The sequence below is a fragment of the Notechis scutatus genome, chromosome 1, assembly GCF_049901735.1.
Source record: "Notechis scutatus isolate UNSWTSFEM ecotype Mainland chromosome 1, rNotScu1.2, whole genome shotgun sequence".
Taxonomy (NCBI): domain Eukaryota; kingdom Metazoa; phylum Chordata; class Lepidosauria; order Squamata; family Elapidae; genus Notechis; species Notechis scutatus.
Window position 1 is genome coordinate 334,492,128 of NC_142009.1, and position 16,544 is coordinate 334,508,671.

The 16,544-nt window shown below is 41.5% G+C and overlaps 1 protein-coding gene across 1 annotated transcript in view; it reads left to right on the forward strand.

The window, feature by feature from the left end:
• The window catches only part of PTPRS (protein tyrosine phosphatase receptor type S), a 265,570-nt gene that overhangs the window by 197,863 nt on the left and 51,163 nt on the right, over positions 1 to 16,544 (forward strand). The window contains 4 exon segments of the mRNA XM_087952781.1: positions 18 to 233; positions 1,906 to 2,063; positions 3,736 to 3,848; positions 9,047 to 9,094. Coding sequence (XP_087808907.1) covers positions 18 to 233; positions 1,906 to 2,063; positions 3,736 to 3,848; positions 9,047 to 9,094 — 535 coding nt within the window.

Here is a 16,544-nt window from a genome sequence, read left to right on the forward strand (position 1 = left end):
CTTTTCTCCTTTTCCAGCTAATTCAGCAGATCTCAAGGCTGCAACGGCGAAGCCTCCGCCATTCCCGTCAACTGGATCCCCATAAAGCATACATCGCAGCCCGTTTCCACATCCTGCCCCCTTTCTTCATCCTCGGGGATATGAAACGCTACGACAACTTTGAAAATAAAGCCCTGGAGGCCGGACAGAAATACGTCATTTTCGTTTTGGCCGTTCTGCACGCCAATGAAGCCGTGAGTTCCTCCTTTGCGTCTCCCCGCTAATTCTTAGGACCCTTTTAAGAGCCTGAATGGGTTAACATCGATCTCCTTTTAACGGAGATCAGAAACAAACAAGCTTCTTGTTGGGATGGTTCCTCTTCTGTGTTTTTATCGCTTTTGCCTGAATGGTATTAATCTACTGTGCTGCAAATAAAAACCACCAAAATATTTTGAGGGGCAGCGGAAAGCGATAAGATGGTATGATTTCTTACAATGAATATCTTACAAAGCATTCGGAGTCAATATCCGTAAAGCCCAAACGTAGAAATGTAATATGCAGCATAAAGTACAAAAATAAAAAAAATGACGTGCATCGAAATTTCTCCAACACTGCAATAATAGAGCAAGAGCATAAAAGGCTAAATTAAATTTGAACACGGCTGTCCTACCTACTGAGATTATACCACCCCATTTTGGCAGGTCAATTAAAATGTAGAAGCTGTATTTACTCAGCAGGCTAAATTTATTTAACATTAATCTTGTGGTTTGCGGGGTTTTTTTTTCCTTTTTTCTTAGCACTTTGCACAGGCCTAGCTGCTTCGTCTAATTATAATGCAAACTCAGAAACGGGTTAGTTTAATAACCAACAAGAGTTTGCAAAACTCACCAGTTCAGAGGAAAACTGGCCTCAGGAAATGCTTGCTGTATCTGGAATGTTATGCCCAGAACCTCTTGAAAAAGTCTTGATTTACTTGGAGAAACTCATAAATTGCACTGAGAGAATTCATTCCGGAGAATTTTGGAACCTTTCCTTCCCCAGTCAGTGAATTTTGCACATCTCAAGTGACGTAATTTAAATCAGTGACAGGTAGTCCTCAACATATGACCGCAATCGAGCCCAAAATTTATGTCGCTAAATGAAACTTATGTTAAGTGAGTTTGCCCCATTTTACGACCTTTCTTGCCACAGTTGTTAACTGAATCGCTTTAGTGATTAAATTAGTCAAACTATTGTTAAGTGAATCTGGGTTCCCCCTTGTTAGGAGGTCGCAAAAGGGGATCATGTGACCCTGGGACACTGCAACCGTCATAAATGTGAGTCGATTGCCAAGCGCCTGAATTTCTACAGAGGGAATGCTGCAGTGGTCATGTGAAAACTGGCCCCGAGTCTCTTTTTTTCAGTGCCGTTGTAACTTTGAACAGTCACTAAATGAACTTGTTGTAAGTCGAGCACTACCTGCCTTCTATACCTCAGCCACAATGCCAGATTACAGTTTTTGACGTGGATTTTCACTCACGTTTGCTGATGTGAAATCAAGTCTTTGCTTTCTACCCCTTATCTACTTTCCCCCATTGAGAAGACGAAGAGAAATCCTGCTATAGGTGTGTTCCTTTATGTCAGGGGTCTCCAAACTTGGCCACTTTAAGAGTTGTGGACTTCAACTCCCAGAATTCTCTCCAGCTATGTTGCCTGGAGAATTCTGGGAGTTGAAGTCCACAAGTCTTAAAGTGGCCAAGTTTGGGGCCCCCTGCTTTATATCAGGGGTAGGAAACTACTGCCCTTTTATGATTCGTGGACTTCGGCTCCCAGAATTCCTAAGCCGGCTGGCTCAAGAATTCTGGGAGTTGCAGTCCACAAGTCCTAAAGGGGCCGTAATTTCCCACCTCTGCTTTACACGCTTGTTGTCCTTGATTTCTTTTCCAGGTCTACGCTGCCAGTCCCTTCTCTGATCCCATCCAGATGGACAGCTCTGATCCCCAGCCCAAGATTGAAGGAGAGGAGGGGCTGATCTGGGTGATTGGACCGGTTTTAGCTGTAGTCTTTATTATCTGCATTGTTATTGCAATCCTCCTGTACAAGAAGTAAGTGGGAGTGTCCATTTCTTGGGTTTGTAAGGATCCTCTTCCATGGGCTGGGCTATTCCATTTTTTCTTTTTAAAGCAGATTTTTTTTTCCCTTGAAGAACTGAGTCTCCTTGGGAAAAATAATCTAACCCCACGACCCCATTTGGTTAAGTGGTTAAGGTAGTGGCCAATCATCAGGAGACAGCGAGTTCTAGTTCAGCCTTAGGAATGAAAGCCAGTTGGTGACTTTGAGCCAATCACCAGGAGACGTTGAGTTCTACTTCCGCCTTAGACACCAAAACCGTCTTTGGCCAGGTCCCTCTCTCAGTCTAGCCCACCTCACAGGGTTGTTGTTGGGGGGAATAGGAGGAGGAAGGCGTATTTGTTATGCCTGTCACCTTAAGTTATTTATACAAATAATAAAAGGAGATATATATGTATGCACACGCACAGAGATAGAGAGATAGAGATATATGAAAACTCTTACTCTAAACTCAGACTTTTCCAACCTGGTGTACTCCAAACATGATAGCTATTTTCTAAAGCTATTCATCAAGCTATTTTCTAAAGCGCCCGTAGGCCAGACAAGGAATAATGGATGGAAACTGAACAAGGAGAGATTCAACCTGGAAATAAGGAGAAACTTTCTGACAGGGAGAACAGTCAACCCATGGAACAGAAGTTGCCCTCGGAAGTTGTGGGAGCGCCATCACTTGAGACTTTCAATAAGAGATTGGACTCCCATCTGTCAGAAATGGTGTAGGGTCTCCGGCTTGGGCAGTGGGACTAGATGACCCACAAGGTCCTCTCCAACTCTGATTATCTGTTAAGAACCTGATAGCTAAGGTGGGGGGAGCAGGAGAGAGCTCTAACCCCAAATATCTGGAAGACATCTTGTGGAGGATAAGTGATGTCGGCCAGAAATATACCTAGAAGGCTGAACTTCCAAAAGTGACCATCAGCTTTGAATTGGGAAGGTTCCTGAGCCATTAGTAGGTTTAAGGATAACCGAGAATCTCCCAGCTACTGTCTCATATTATATCTTTTTTTTTTCCCCTCACTTCCTTTCTGTGCTTCCCTGGACAGCAAACCAGACAGGTAAGAGGTGTTTTTTTTTTAATGCTTACTGTCTCATTTGATGCAGTTGAAAATCAGGTATACCTCTGAAAACTGGAGAAAATAAAAATGGAAGAGACAGGCCCTTTTAGTTTACTGGCCTATTGCCGGTGGTACAACTACAAACCAATTTTAACTCTGAACGAGACGACAATTAAAGATAAAGAAAGATAATTGCCAAAGGAGGCTTGAGGTAGCTGATAGCACCCCTTTACATCTGTACTATAGTATAGAGCTTAACCTCGTGGCTTCCAAATTTATGTGGGTGACCCGTTTTACACCTCTATTATTGCGTTAAATTGAGGACTACCTTTACTGAAAAGACTTAATTTTCTGGTCCTCAGCACAGTTTCTACTTTTAATATATCATTCCCCCTGCTACCGGGTGCCCAATGATTATTAATTTGAAAAAGGTCACATATTTATTTGTCTATAAAGTTGAGCATCGTTTGCCCCGATTAAACACTGCAGGTTCCAGCTGCGTGTGATAGTTGTTGGGACTTGATTCCTCTTTCTCTTCACCCATTGGCTTCTTTCCTGCCTCCCTCCCTCCCTCCTGTTTTTCTCCCTCTAGCAAACGCAAAGACTCCGAGCCCCGGATCAAGTGCTTACTGAATAACGCCGAGATCACACCTCACCACCCCAAAGACCCTGTGGAAATGAGGCGCATCAACTTCCAGACGCCAGGTAACCAGCTTCATGCCAACCCTCCCTCTTTTCCTAGACGGCCGCATGCGTCTGACACCACTTCATGCCCTGGCAAAGTTCTGCTCGCAAAGACACATGCATGTGTCATTGTCCATCTGGTGAGATGTCGTCGGTATAATCCAGTTTCAAGATAGCGTGCGCTTTACGTAAACCCACTGACTTAACAGGCAAAAAAACTGAGTCCGTTTTATTCAAGACAGACTTGGGGAAAAAAATATGAAATAGCTGGATGAGGTTTTCCGGTGGGCATATGGACCACAATAATTCATCGTTATTCCCTTTGTGCTGAATAAATTAGACTAGGTCCGTGATGGCGAACCTGTGGCACACGTGCCACAGGTGGCAAGCAGAGCCATTTGTGCCGGCACGCGAGCTGCAGGCAAACTTACCTCACTGGGCATGCACGCGCCTCACAGCTGATTTTCGGCCTCCCAAAGGCTTGAGAAAGGCTTCTGCAGGCTTTGCAGGCCGAAAAGTGGCCCCGTTTCATCACTTCCTGTTTTTCCGAAAATACCAGAAGTTACGAGCAAGTAACTTCTGCAGAAGCCTTCCTCAAGCCTTTGGGAGGCCGAAAAAGGCCTCAAACCTGCCGAAAATCAGCTGTGAGGTTCAGTGCAGGTAAGGGGACAACGGGGTGGGTGGGTGAGGATTTCGCGCGCATGCATAGGGGACGTGGGGGGGGGTGCGCATTGCCTTCTGGGTCCTGGCATGCGAACACGAGCGTGCAAGCGCACGCACAGTTTTTGGCACAGGAACCCCAAAAGGGGTTAGCCACCACTGGACTAGGTGGTGAAATCTGCACATTTTTTTGTGATTTTGTTCAGTAGAATAGAAAGAATTTGCTTGGTGGAATAGAGAGAATTTAGCTTTGCTTAACAGAGAAGGCGCTTAGGTGATTAAATAATACATTGATTTAAAACAATGCCTGTTTCAATTGATTTAAAACGGTGGCCCTCTTAAAAAGCCTTTGACTCATTTTTAACACAAGCACTCTTTTTTCTTTTTCTTTTTAAATTGCAGCTGGAAAGGATTTTATAAGAAGCTTTCTTACTTGCACACGGTTATGCGAACGAGGAAAAAGGGGAGAATGCTTCCTATAATATTTTTTCACTACAGGTAGTCCTCGATTTACGACCACAATTGAACCCCAAATTTCCATTGCTAAGCAAGGCAATATTTAAGCGAGTTTTGCTCCCGTTTTACAACCTTTTCTATTTTTTGCTATAGTTGTTAAGTGGACCATATGGTCATTAAGCGAATCCGGGATCCCCCATGGCCTTTGCTTGTCGGAAGCCAGCTAGGAAGGCCATGAAAGGTGATCCGACATGCATGCTGTGGCCGAGTGCCAGAATTTTGATCATGTGACCCCGAGGACGCTGCAACTGCGTGAAAAACAGTCAAAAGTCACTTTTTTTTCTGTGCCAGCGTAACTTCGAATGGCCGTTCGTAAGTCGAGGACGATCTGTATAACATTTCACCAAACAGCTGAGGACACCATGGGAGAAGCAGCATTTCCACTTTTGCATTAACGGAAGATGGATTGCTTCTTTGCACATATCCCTGCCAAAATAAAAGTGATGTCCAGGATATTTCCACCCAACAATAGTAGCGTGTGTGTGTGTGGACAGGTCCCTTGGAAGAAGAAGAAGGAGATGGGCAGTGCAGTTCCAGAAACAAATTCCAGCTTAGGGTAGGGTCTGGGAGGGGGGGAGAATTCCCAACACGCCAAGAGACAGGTGCCTGGATTGGTGGGATAGGCTCCCCTGGATACTATTCCTTCTTCCCTCTTTCTTCTATCTGTGGATGCTTCCTTTGTTCCTTCCTTCCTTGTATCTTTCTTTTATTCCCTCCCTCCCTCCCTTTCTCCTGTTTCATTCCTTCTCCCCCCCCCTCTTTCTTCGATGTATCCTTCCTTCCTTTGTTCCTTCCTTGTATCTTTCTTTTCCTTCCTTCCTTCCTTCCTCCCTCCCTTCCTCCCTCCCAAGTGGAAATTCAAGCCAAGGCAATGCCAGAGGTTTATGGTTAGATGATAAAGCTCAAGGCAGCATAACCACAATCAGCAAAGTCATTGTCCCACTGCAGTCCCGTACCACCAGTTCTTTTCCCAGAGCCCGGTATACTTTCCCGAACTGCTTCTTTTGACTCCTGGCAGCCTTGAAATGGCAGCTCGTCCAGCTGGTGCCCAACGAGGCTGCAAACAATTTTCTTTGTTTGGCTTTTCCCCTCCCCAGCATGATGAAGGAAAGTCTGAGCTCCTTTGTCCTTCAAGATCGCAAAGGCTGCAAGAGCATCTCTTTTGCAGCTGATCTATCCCTCTCTGAGGGGAAGTTATTCCACAGACACTGGTTGCAAAACTCTGCCTCCCTGAATACCCCTCTGCCAGTGTAAAATGGAGCCTCTGGGGTTTCACGCTTAACTTTCTCTTCTTTCCTTTCTCCCCGCTTCCCCCACCCCTTCTATTTTTTTAATGGACATTTCTAGATTAGGAACAGAGATTTAGACTAAAGGGATGTTGGTCTAGGGAAGATGAATTAATTTTTGGTTTTGGCTATCCAGAACGATAGGCGAAATGCAGGAGCTCAGCTGTAGGTTTATTCATTTATGTTGTTTTAGGCATTTTGGATCACAAACAAATATTCACAGGGTTGGGCCAAAACTTAGATGCCAGAAGAAAGGTAAAGATGTCCTTTTTTTTCCTCTGGCAGGACTTAAAAACCCAGAGCCCAAATATCTGGAATGAAGCACTACAAAGTTTACGTTTGCAAAAGTCACATCCACTTTCTTTATAGCAGGATTAGAATAATCGTGTTTAAAGAATAACATGGTTTTAATATTTCAAAAATATCATTTGGGTGACTAAATAATCTTTTTTTAAATCTGAACTAAATATCTTTTAATAAATTTGGTACAAACTGAGACTTTCAGTTACTGAGCAGATGCTTTTATTGCTGCCCTAAATCTTCTAATTGGACCTTAAACCCAAATGCTTAAAACTCCCAAGTTTTATCTCTTTGGGTGGGATCTTCTGAAGATTGCTAAGTGGCAGTTGCCCCCTTGATCAAGGTGCTCTATTATCATCCAAACTATTTTATCTCCCTTTCTTTGCTTTATCCCTCTCTGGAGGTGGAGAGAAACCATTCAAAACTTACTATGATTCAGGAAAACTGAAGACCTTTTGCCAATATATTCTTGATTAGTTGAGTCCAGGGGAAAATTACTTCTGTATTTTTCCCTGAGAACCTAACTGGCTCGGACCGGTGAAAGGCAGGCACAGGTAGTCCTTGACTTATGATCACAGTTGGCACCAACATTGGCTGTTAAGTCAGTCGCACCTGATTTTACAACCTTTCTTGCCACAGTTGTTAAATGAATCATTGTAGTTATTTAAGTGATCCTGTCTTCCCGCATTGACTTTGCTTGTGAGAAGCTGGCTGGGAAGGCCATAAATGATAATGACATGGGACCCCATGATCCCGCAGCCATTATAAATACATGCCAGTTGCCAAGTGTCAAAATTTTGATCACATAACCGCGGGAGATGCTGCAGCGATCTTAATTGCAAGAACCAGTTGTAAATCACTTTTTTCAACACTGTTATTAACTTCAGACGGTTGCAAAATGAAGGGTTGTGGGTCAAGAACTACCTGTATGTATCCTCTCTATATCTTTCTGTTTAGAAAAATAGCTTCCAACTTTGCGGGTTGTCGTAAAAAAAAAAAAAAAAAGCCCCCCACCTGTGTAGCGCAGACTAAAGAAAATGGATTTAAGCTCTGAATTTTGCAGTCCAAATTTCAAGACTGGCGGAAAAGAAAGAAGCGATGCAGTGGATTGGAAGGAAGCCTGGTGTTGCCAGGGGGACAATTTTTGATTATGGTTGTTACACACAATGTCCAGATGAGCAGTCCCAGACACTACCTTTAAAGGTGTGTTAAGGATTTTTGTCTGTTTTTATTTGGGCAAGAAGATTGAAGCAAGTCCTGGTATTAGCAAAAAGGAATTCCCAGATGTTAACTCCATCAGTTTTATTTTAATCGTATCGATTCATTTTTTAAATATATATTCTGAATTTCTTTTGCCACCTTAGAGGCTAATGCAAAGAGAAAGTCAGGCTTTAGCAGTAAATGAGAATAAAGAAAGCAGCAGGAATTTTCACAACAGAGTAAAATGACTGCTCAGTAGAGATCTTTTGTGGGGTCCTAAGAGGTAGGATAAATCTAGGAACTTTGGAATAATAGTGAGAAGACAAGTTTTTATTTTTTTTATTTTTTGAAATTAGGAAAAGTGGTGGCATATTGCATGACTTAAAAAACGGTCCAAGCATCCTATGTAAAGGACTTTAACAGTTCAATCCTATATGTATCCGTTGAAATTTCATTGAATTAATTGGAGCATATTCTTTGCCAAATGAAAATGATGTTGCAACTTAGTGCTAGCTCTGGAGCACAGAGAATCCACACCATTTTTATTTGTATGTTGAATTTACATATCTTCCCATTGTTTTTGATATTTTCGGTAAATATTTGCATAACCTTTCTATTGGCTTTGTCTTTGTTTTCAGTTATTCTGTGAGAGTCTGGGTTGTTTTTTTAACATGGATACTTCTCACTTGCATACATATGTGGTATACTGTGTATATATATATATATACATATATTTCTGCCTGTATTTGTGCATTATATTCATATATGGAAATAAGGATACTCCATCAGCTTCTCTGTCTCAGAATGTGGGCATGAAGCGTACCTTTTTAAAGCAAATCTATCTTAAAAGTAATAAATAAAAATTAACACCTCAGCACATTCTGACGAGGAGATAGGCAAGAAGGATGGGGAAAGTGCCTTCCAAGGTTGTTTGCTCAATGTCTCTCTATTTTAATAACCAGATATAAATACAGACATCCTCATGTTTATTAAAAAGACCTGATACCATTGCGCTAGGAATGCATCAAGCACATAAAAACATCAGCCTCAAAGAAAACAAGGAAAAACAATTTCCCGCATGCCATCCTATTCCCAGAAGAAGGAGAAAAATATCCTTTCATTTCCTCTTAAATTTTGTGTTGCCTTTTTTTGTTACTGTTGTTGGTTTTGTTTTGTTTTTTTCTTGGTTGAGTAGCATTTCTTTTATACAAGTGTATATATATTTTTTGTTTTTCTTTGTTTTACTGTTTTCTGCAGATTCTGGCCTCAGCAGTCCTCTCAGTGACCCTGAGCTTGAACTCGAAAGTTAGTTCCTGTGTGTTTTTGTTCCTCTCTGTTTCATTGGTTGTATATTCCTTTTCCATCCCGCCCCCAAAAAAAAAAAAAAAAATTGGCTTATCTTCTGTTGCTGTTCCTGCCCTGGCATTTTTGTTTTTTCCTCTCTCTCTCTTTCTTTCTCTGCACCTCTGTGTCTTCTGCCATCCCCTGTTTGCGTCTTGCGCCATTTGTTTTGTCTAATTGTGCTTCCAGTTTTACAGTTTTTCAAGCCAAAAGGCCTTTTGCAAAACGACCAGAGCCAGATTTGTGTCTGAATCTTGGTGTATGCTTATATATGTCTGTTAAAATACTATGAAGTCCGTGCTCATACGATTATTAGAGGAACATCGATAGAATAATACTTTCTTTTTATAAAGTAGCTCAGGGCTGGAACTACTAGGAAATTCAGCCTTCATCTTTTATCAGCATGCTAGATTTAGATTTTGGAAGCCACACCTACTTGCTAGCCTTCCCTTCCCTACTTATTTCATGCACATTGCTTATGTTTACACAGCATTCTTTACCAGGACCGCTAAAGGTAGTAGTGGCATTCACACAACACACTGTAAAACGTGTCTAATGTTAATCTTGGTTAGTTTTCATTTTGTTTGGGGAGTTTGAGTGTGTGCGGTTTAGCAAGTTGTGCAAAGCTAGCCTGTTTACGGTTCCATGTGTTCTGCAAAGCCATCAAACAAGTTAGTTCAAAACTCAGTTAAAAGGATTAATGTATGATAATGCAGCCCTCCATAGATACCTTCACCTGTAAAAGGAGAGAAAAAAAGAATAATAGACTTAGTTTTATTTCTCTGAATTTGTATTGATCTGTAGGGATTTCCACTGCTGGAAAAAGTCAGAGGCATGGAGGAAGAATATCAGATACACAGTGCAAGTATAGGTGAATGGAGATTCTGGAGAATTATGATGCCAGTTTGTTGCATGTGCCATCCAGGTGCAGTTCAGTGTTGGAGCATCCTTCATCAAAGTCTTGCATGGATTTAGGCAGCTTTAAACATTCCATAAATAAATAATCTCTCTCTGCCCTCCCAGAGTGTAAATTTATATTCACAAATTTTCACAATCACCATGTTGGCCAATGAGGAATTCTGGGAGTTGGAGTCACCCCAACCTTCTGGACTTAGAATCAGGAGCGAAGTTCATTCATTAAAGGGTTGCCACTTAGAAGTCTTCGGTGCTCTCTGAGCTTGGTGGTTTTATTGCAGGCATTTCATTACCCAAACCAGGTAACATCATCAGTGCACACAGTTATTCTGTGCACTGATGTGCATACAGTTATGTAGTGCTGTTGTGATCTTCTTCACAAGTGAAAGCTCAGATCTCCCATGTGGTCTATTCAGGACTCGACAGGCAACAGGAGTTCTTGACATTGAGTTGAGGATGCCTACCTTGAAAAGGAGACCCTGGCCCATCCATCTCTTTTAGGGTGGGTGGGTAAACGATGGAAAATGGGTTATAGCAACAAAGCCAGGAGGATTAGTACCACTGTCAAACCCCCAATGGGGATACCTTCCTCACTTTGCAACTGCAAGAGTCCAAACCAACATTGGCAGTTATTTAAGGTGTTTCGTGTTTTTTTTGTTTTTGGGCAAGTTTGCAAAAATAATGCAAATGGTACAGAAATGCCCAAGAATAAGGATGTTGGAAGATCTTATGTTCCCTCCAGGCAGTGATAGAAATAGAGGAAATGGGCTGGGAGAGAGAGGCCTTTTCTGCTCATGCATTATTCTACATAAAAGTAATATAAGCATCTTTGTACATAAAACATGTTTTTAAAAGAAATTTTCCAAATGGAAAATTCGTATCAGGAGAGGCTTTTTATCAAGGAAAAGAAATAGAACAATATTTGTTCTATTTCACTTTGCTAGGTAGGCTTTGCAATAAATTGCTTTCCTACGCAGCATCGTATTTGATATTTCTGTGATATATTAGGGACCTGATTTGTGTATTATCCATCATGGGAGAGAACAACTGAACTAGCTCCATTAGAACGCTTCTCGCTAATCTAATAACTTTGCCTGCCTATCTAGAACAAAAGCTTATTGGCTTTTATTTAATACGGGGATGTTTTTTTTAAAAAAAAAAAGAAGGCATCTCCAATTTGAAAGAAAAAAAATATTTTACTTTTATCAATTGTCTGTCTGATCTAGCTTAAAGGCAAACTTGGAATATAATCTTGTAAAGTAGATCAGTATTGTTATATCTCTACATTGTAAATATTTCTTTGCAGAAAGGCAATAGAAATTGAAAAACATATCCCAGGATCATCTCATGAAATCGTAGTCAAAGCTGTGTTTCCGATAGAAGAGAATATTTATAGCTCAGGGTTGAACTGCGGGCTCTCTGGTGCTCTCTGAGCTTGGTTGTTTTCTGGCAGATGCTACATTATCCAACTAGGTAACATCATCAGTGTCAGAAGGGAGTAAGGTTGGCTCTGTGTTTATATACAGGAGGCTTGCTCTGATGACGTTACTTGGTTGGGTAATAAAATATCTGCAAGAAAACAACCAAGCTCAGAGAGTACCACGAACCCCACAAAGCTGTGTTCATAAGACAGGGTTGAATCGATGAAAAGTGCTTTTATTGTTTTCCCATCCCAACTAATCTTAGTTACACTATTAGTGCATATTTCTGAAAATGGTGGGGGAGGAGTTAAATTCCCCTTCCCAACATTTGGTCTACTTCTGAAAATGTCTCATACAGATCTGGGATCTCTAACCTTGGCAACTTTAAGACTTGTGGACTTCATGTTGGTTGGTTGAGGAATTCTGGGAGTTGAAGTCCATAAGTCTTAAAATGGGTGGCTGAGGAATTCCCTGATATAGACAATGTACACCTTGCATTGACCAAATTAAGGGATTACAGAATTATAAAAAGCAAGGGGTTATTGAAGCTGTAATTGAAGTGTTATATCAAAGCACTTGCTGGGATAGGCCCAAGCAACCAAAAAATCATGGAGCCAAAGGAACGGTGTGGTGTTTGTATATGTGTGTCTCTGTGTGCATCTCTGTGTTAGACCTCTGCCCTCTTCTTCTCCAGGAGGAGGAAAGGCTCAGCTCCTGAAACAAGATCTCGACCTCTCTCGGGAGTTAATAAAATGCAGGCAAGCTACTAGTCATTTCTCGTAGTTGATTCTGAGAGGTTGCATTGCACTGTGTGGCATTTGTAAGTCAAATGTAGGGGCTTGCTTTAGAGTGTGGGAGTCTGCCTCGGGATATAGTTGAAGGCTGCCCTTCTTTCCATCAGAATGTAAAGTCCATGAAATCCCAGAGAATTGGAGAACAGCCCTTGCAGAAAAGAAATCTTTTCAATTGGAAATCTGTAAGGGATACCTCTTTTGCACAATTCCTGCACTGAGCAGGAAAGGGAAGTAGATTTTCATATTTCAGATTAACAGAGTTGGAAGGGACCTTGTAGGTCATCTAGTCCAACTCCCTAACCCTACACGTTTCTGACCAATGGTAGTCCAGCCTCTTCTTGAAAGCGTCCAGGGATGAAGCTCCCACAACTTCTGAAGGCAACTTCTGTACCGTTGGTGGATTGCTCTCCCTGTCAGGAAATTTCTCCTTATTTCTAGATGAATAGATGAGTTCCCTTCTCATTCTGTAGCTCTTCTTATGTAATAATCTTAATAATGCATACAGGAACTCCTCGACTTATGACGGTCTGTTCAGTTGAAACCGTTGTTAAGTGAATCACTGCCATTTTTAAGTTAGGAGCACGGTTGTTAACCGTGACTTTGCTTGTCAGAAGGTCGCAAAAGGGGATCACGTCACCCCGGGACACTGCGACTGTCGTAAGTATGAGTCAATTGCCAAGTGTCTGAATTTTGATCGTGTGATCATGGGAATGCTACAACGGTCGTAAGTGTGAAAAAGTGTGAAGTCTAGGACTCTAGGATTTCCAAACCTGAAGTTGGAGCATCCTGGATTTGCAGGATAGTGGAAATGGATGTTTTTCTTTTCCTGGCATTGAAGCACTGTTGGAGAAGGTGCCAGTGGGGTGCCAATCTGTAAAGTACCCATTGAAATTACCTAATCGTGCTTGTTGCTGGAAATTCGTTCGGGAGTTGCAAAGAGCAGATAGGGCTTCGGTGGAACTAAATGTTGTGGAAAGAAAAGGAACAAGAAAATACAAGGAGGCTCAGAAGTCAGCCGAGGCAGTTTCAGAAAATACTATAAGCTGTTCTGATGCAGATGGAGGAATCATTGTGACAAGATGGGTGGGTTAAATGAGGTTAGGAATAGAAGAGAGATACACAGAAGGAGAAAGAGAGCAGAAGAGTGAGATGTTCAAAAAACATGATTTGGCTGGAAATACCAGTTGTCCCGCCTGCAAAACCTTTCAGTTCTGAACCGTTTGAAACACCCTGCTTCGAGTTCAAATTGATGTACCATCACGTCAAGGTTGCCTCTTATAAATAGGTTTCCTTGGTGATTTTCTTACAGGCGTTTCATGACCAAACTAACTAATGTCACCCGTGCGAAGGAGGGTGGGATTTGCTCCTGAGCAACATCTGCAAGCAAACAGCCAAACTCAGAGAGCACCAAGGAGTCTGCAGACCAATAGATGGAGATATTTGTAGCTCAGGGTTGAACTGTGGGGGATTTTGGTGCTCACTGAACGTGATTTGTTTTTTAGGAGACATTTCATTACCCAACTAAGTAACATCAGAGACGATGTTAGCTAGCTGAGTAAGGAAATGTCTGCAAGAATACCACCAAGCTCAGAGAGGACAAAGGACTATATATAGATAGATAGATTTTTGTCAGGATTCCGATAGTTACCCCAATTAAATCATGAGTCTCGAGCCAAACTTCCAAAACTTCAAAAGGATTCATTGGGAGTTAACATGTCCGGCACTGCCTGGGTGCAGCCGACTCTGAGACATATCATTCATTGTCACCCTTGACCTTGGTTTCCCCCCACCCCCTGGGTGTATCCTAATTCATATTCTCCAATGGGACACCTCCATAGCCCAGAGTCATCAATCATGCTCTCCTGTTAGAATTTTGTGCAGCAGAAACTTCAGTCACCTAGTTAAAATGTCTGAAAACATTTATGGAATGCAGTTTCGGTTTTGCAAACTGCTGCACTGCTCCCCCTCCCTTTCTGTTGGCAACTCTAAAAAGACGATAGAAATATTTTATGAGTTGACAGTTTTTTTTCCCCCATGAAGGTCTGTCCCCCTACCTTGATTCATCAGGCCTTCTAACGGTTCCCCCATCGCCACTGTCATGGATGGAGTTTATGCACCTGGCTGCTGGGTGTCCTTCCCTTCCACCTTTCCCAGCGTTACTGCCTTCTCATGTGTCTTCACATATATAACGTGTTTAAAGTAGGATAGCTAGAGCCCGGGTCATTTGTGCCTCAAGTGACCAAATTCAAACAGCAGTTTGATGATTCCTGAGGCATTTCCGAGTTGACTTCAAACAAAGCTGTTTCAGGCTCAGGGAGTTGCCTTTCAACTTGGGTCAGAGAATTCGAGATGTTTGAATTCAAGAACGTTTCGTACCACCCTTGGGTTGCTCACATTTTCCCGCTTCTTTAATGAGAGAAAGGCCTCCCCCTCAATTCGAGCCACCTTAACAGAGGTCTAGACATGGGATGGTAGAGGTAGTTGTTGACTTACAACTGCAGTTAAGCCCAAAATTTCTGGTGCTAAGTGAGACATTTGTAGACTAGAAATAGAATAGAATAGAACAGAACAAAACAGAACATAGAACAGAATATAGAACAGAACAGAATAGATGGGATAAAGATTAGAATGGAATAGAATAGAACAGAACAGAATATAGAATAGAATAGAATAGATGGGATAAAGAATAGAATAGAATAGAATAGAATAGAATAGAATAGAATAGAATAGAATAGAATAGAATAGAATAGAATAGAATAGAATAGATGGGATAAAGATTAGAATGGAATAGAATAGAACAGAATAGAATAGATGGGATAAAGATTAGAATGGAATAGAATAGAACAGAACAGAATATAGAATAGAATAGAATAGAATAGAATAGAATAGAATAGAATAGAATAGAATAGATGGGATAAAGAATAGAATAGAATAGAATAGAATAGAATAGAATAGATGGGATAAAGATTAGAATAGAATAGATGGGATAAAGATTAGAATAGAATACAATAGAATGAACAAGAATAGGATAGCAGAACAGGAACAGAACAGAACATATGGAATAGAATATATGGAATAAGAATAGAATAGAATAGAATAATAAGTTTATTGTCACTTTGAACGTACACTAATTGGCATATATTAAAATGGAATTTTGTGGCCTACAGCTCTCAAAGGGTCACCACCTCCAGTATGCACTACAAAACCATGACAGAATAAAGAAATAAATACAAAATTGTGCATATACCCATGCATATTATATGTCACAGAGCAACACTGTGAGTTTCTCCCCCTTTTACAACCTTCCTTGCCACAGTTGTTAAGTGTATCACTGTAGTTGTTCAACTAGTCACACGGTTCTCAAGTGAATCCGGCTTCCCCTTTGTCAGAAGGTCGCAAAAGGGGACCGTCACAAATATGAACCAGTTGCTAAGCATCCCAATTTTGATCAAGTGACCATGAGGATGCTACAACGGTCATATGCGTTGGGAGGGAGGGAAAGTCCTCTAAGTCATTTTTTTCAGTTCTATTGTAACTTTGAAACGGTCACTAAATAAACCGTTGTAAGTCGAGGACTACCTGTATTTCAAAGCCAGCCTGTATTTCAGCATCATTCTGAAAACTCAGGCTGAAATACCCTGATGTTGTTTCGGATAGTTTTGCCCCAAAAACTCAAGTTTGAGGCAAAACCATCTGAAACAACATCAGGGGTATTTTTTGGATTCTCTTCCATTGGCAAAGAAAGCCTTCAGTCTGGAGAACAGATGTTTGGCCAATTTTGGTCCTGCAAACGATGCAAACGATCCAACTCCTGGCGGTGGAGAGCGAGAGTGTATTTCAATTCTCTGCAGTAACAAGATTAAGGATTTTTTTTCCCAGGGATTTGAGAGGCTAGATGAGAAGAGAACTTCTCTATCCCATTAAGATCTTTCTTTTCAAAGCCAGAAAAGATGCCTTCGGTCAATAACTAGATTTTTCTTAAAGCGGCTTTGACTTTGGAGGGGGGGTAAAACCCCAGAGGTGTGGATGGGTAGATAAATATGGGTTCTGTGTTTCTGCATTCAGCGGGACAATAGCCCGTAAACTGCATGGCCATTTAATTCATTTCCCGCACAATCACTGGCAGTCCTCCTGCCAGAAGAGTGAGGATTAAAGTCATTTGAGCTTTGAGCCTGTGGTTCTGCCTTGGGGTGGATGAGGCGGAACCTATCAGATCTGCTTCTTCTCAGATAGGTTCTGTCTGTTCCAGAAACAGCTGCTCCCAGTGAGAAAGATAGGAGTGTG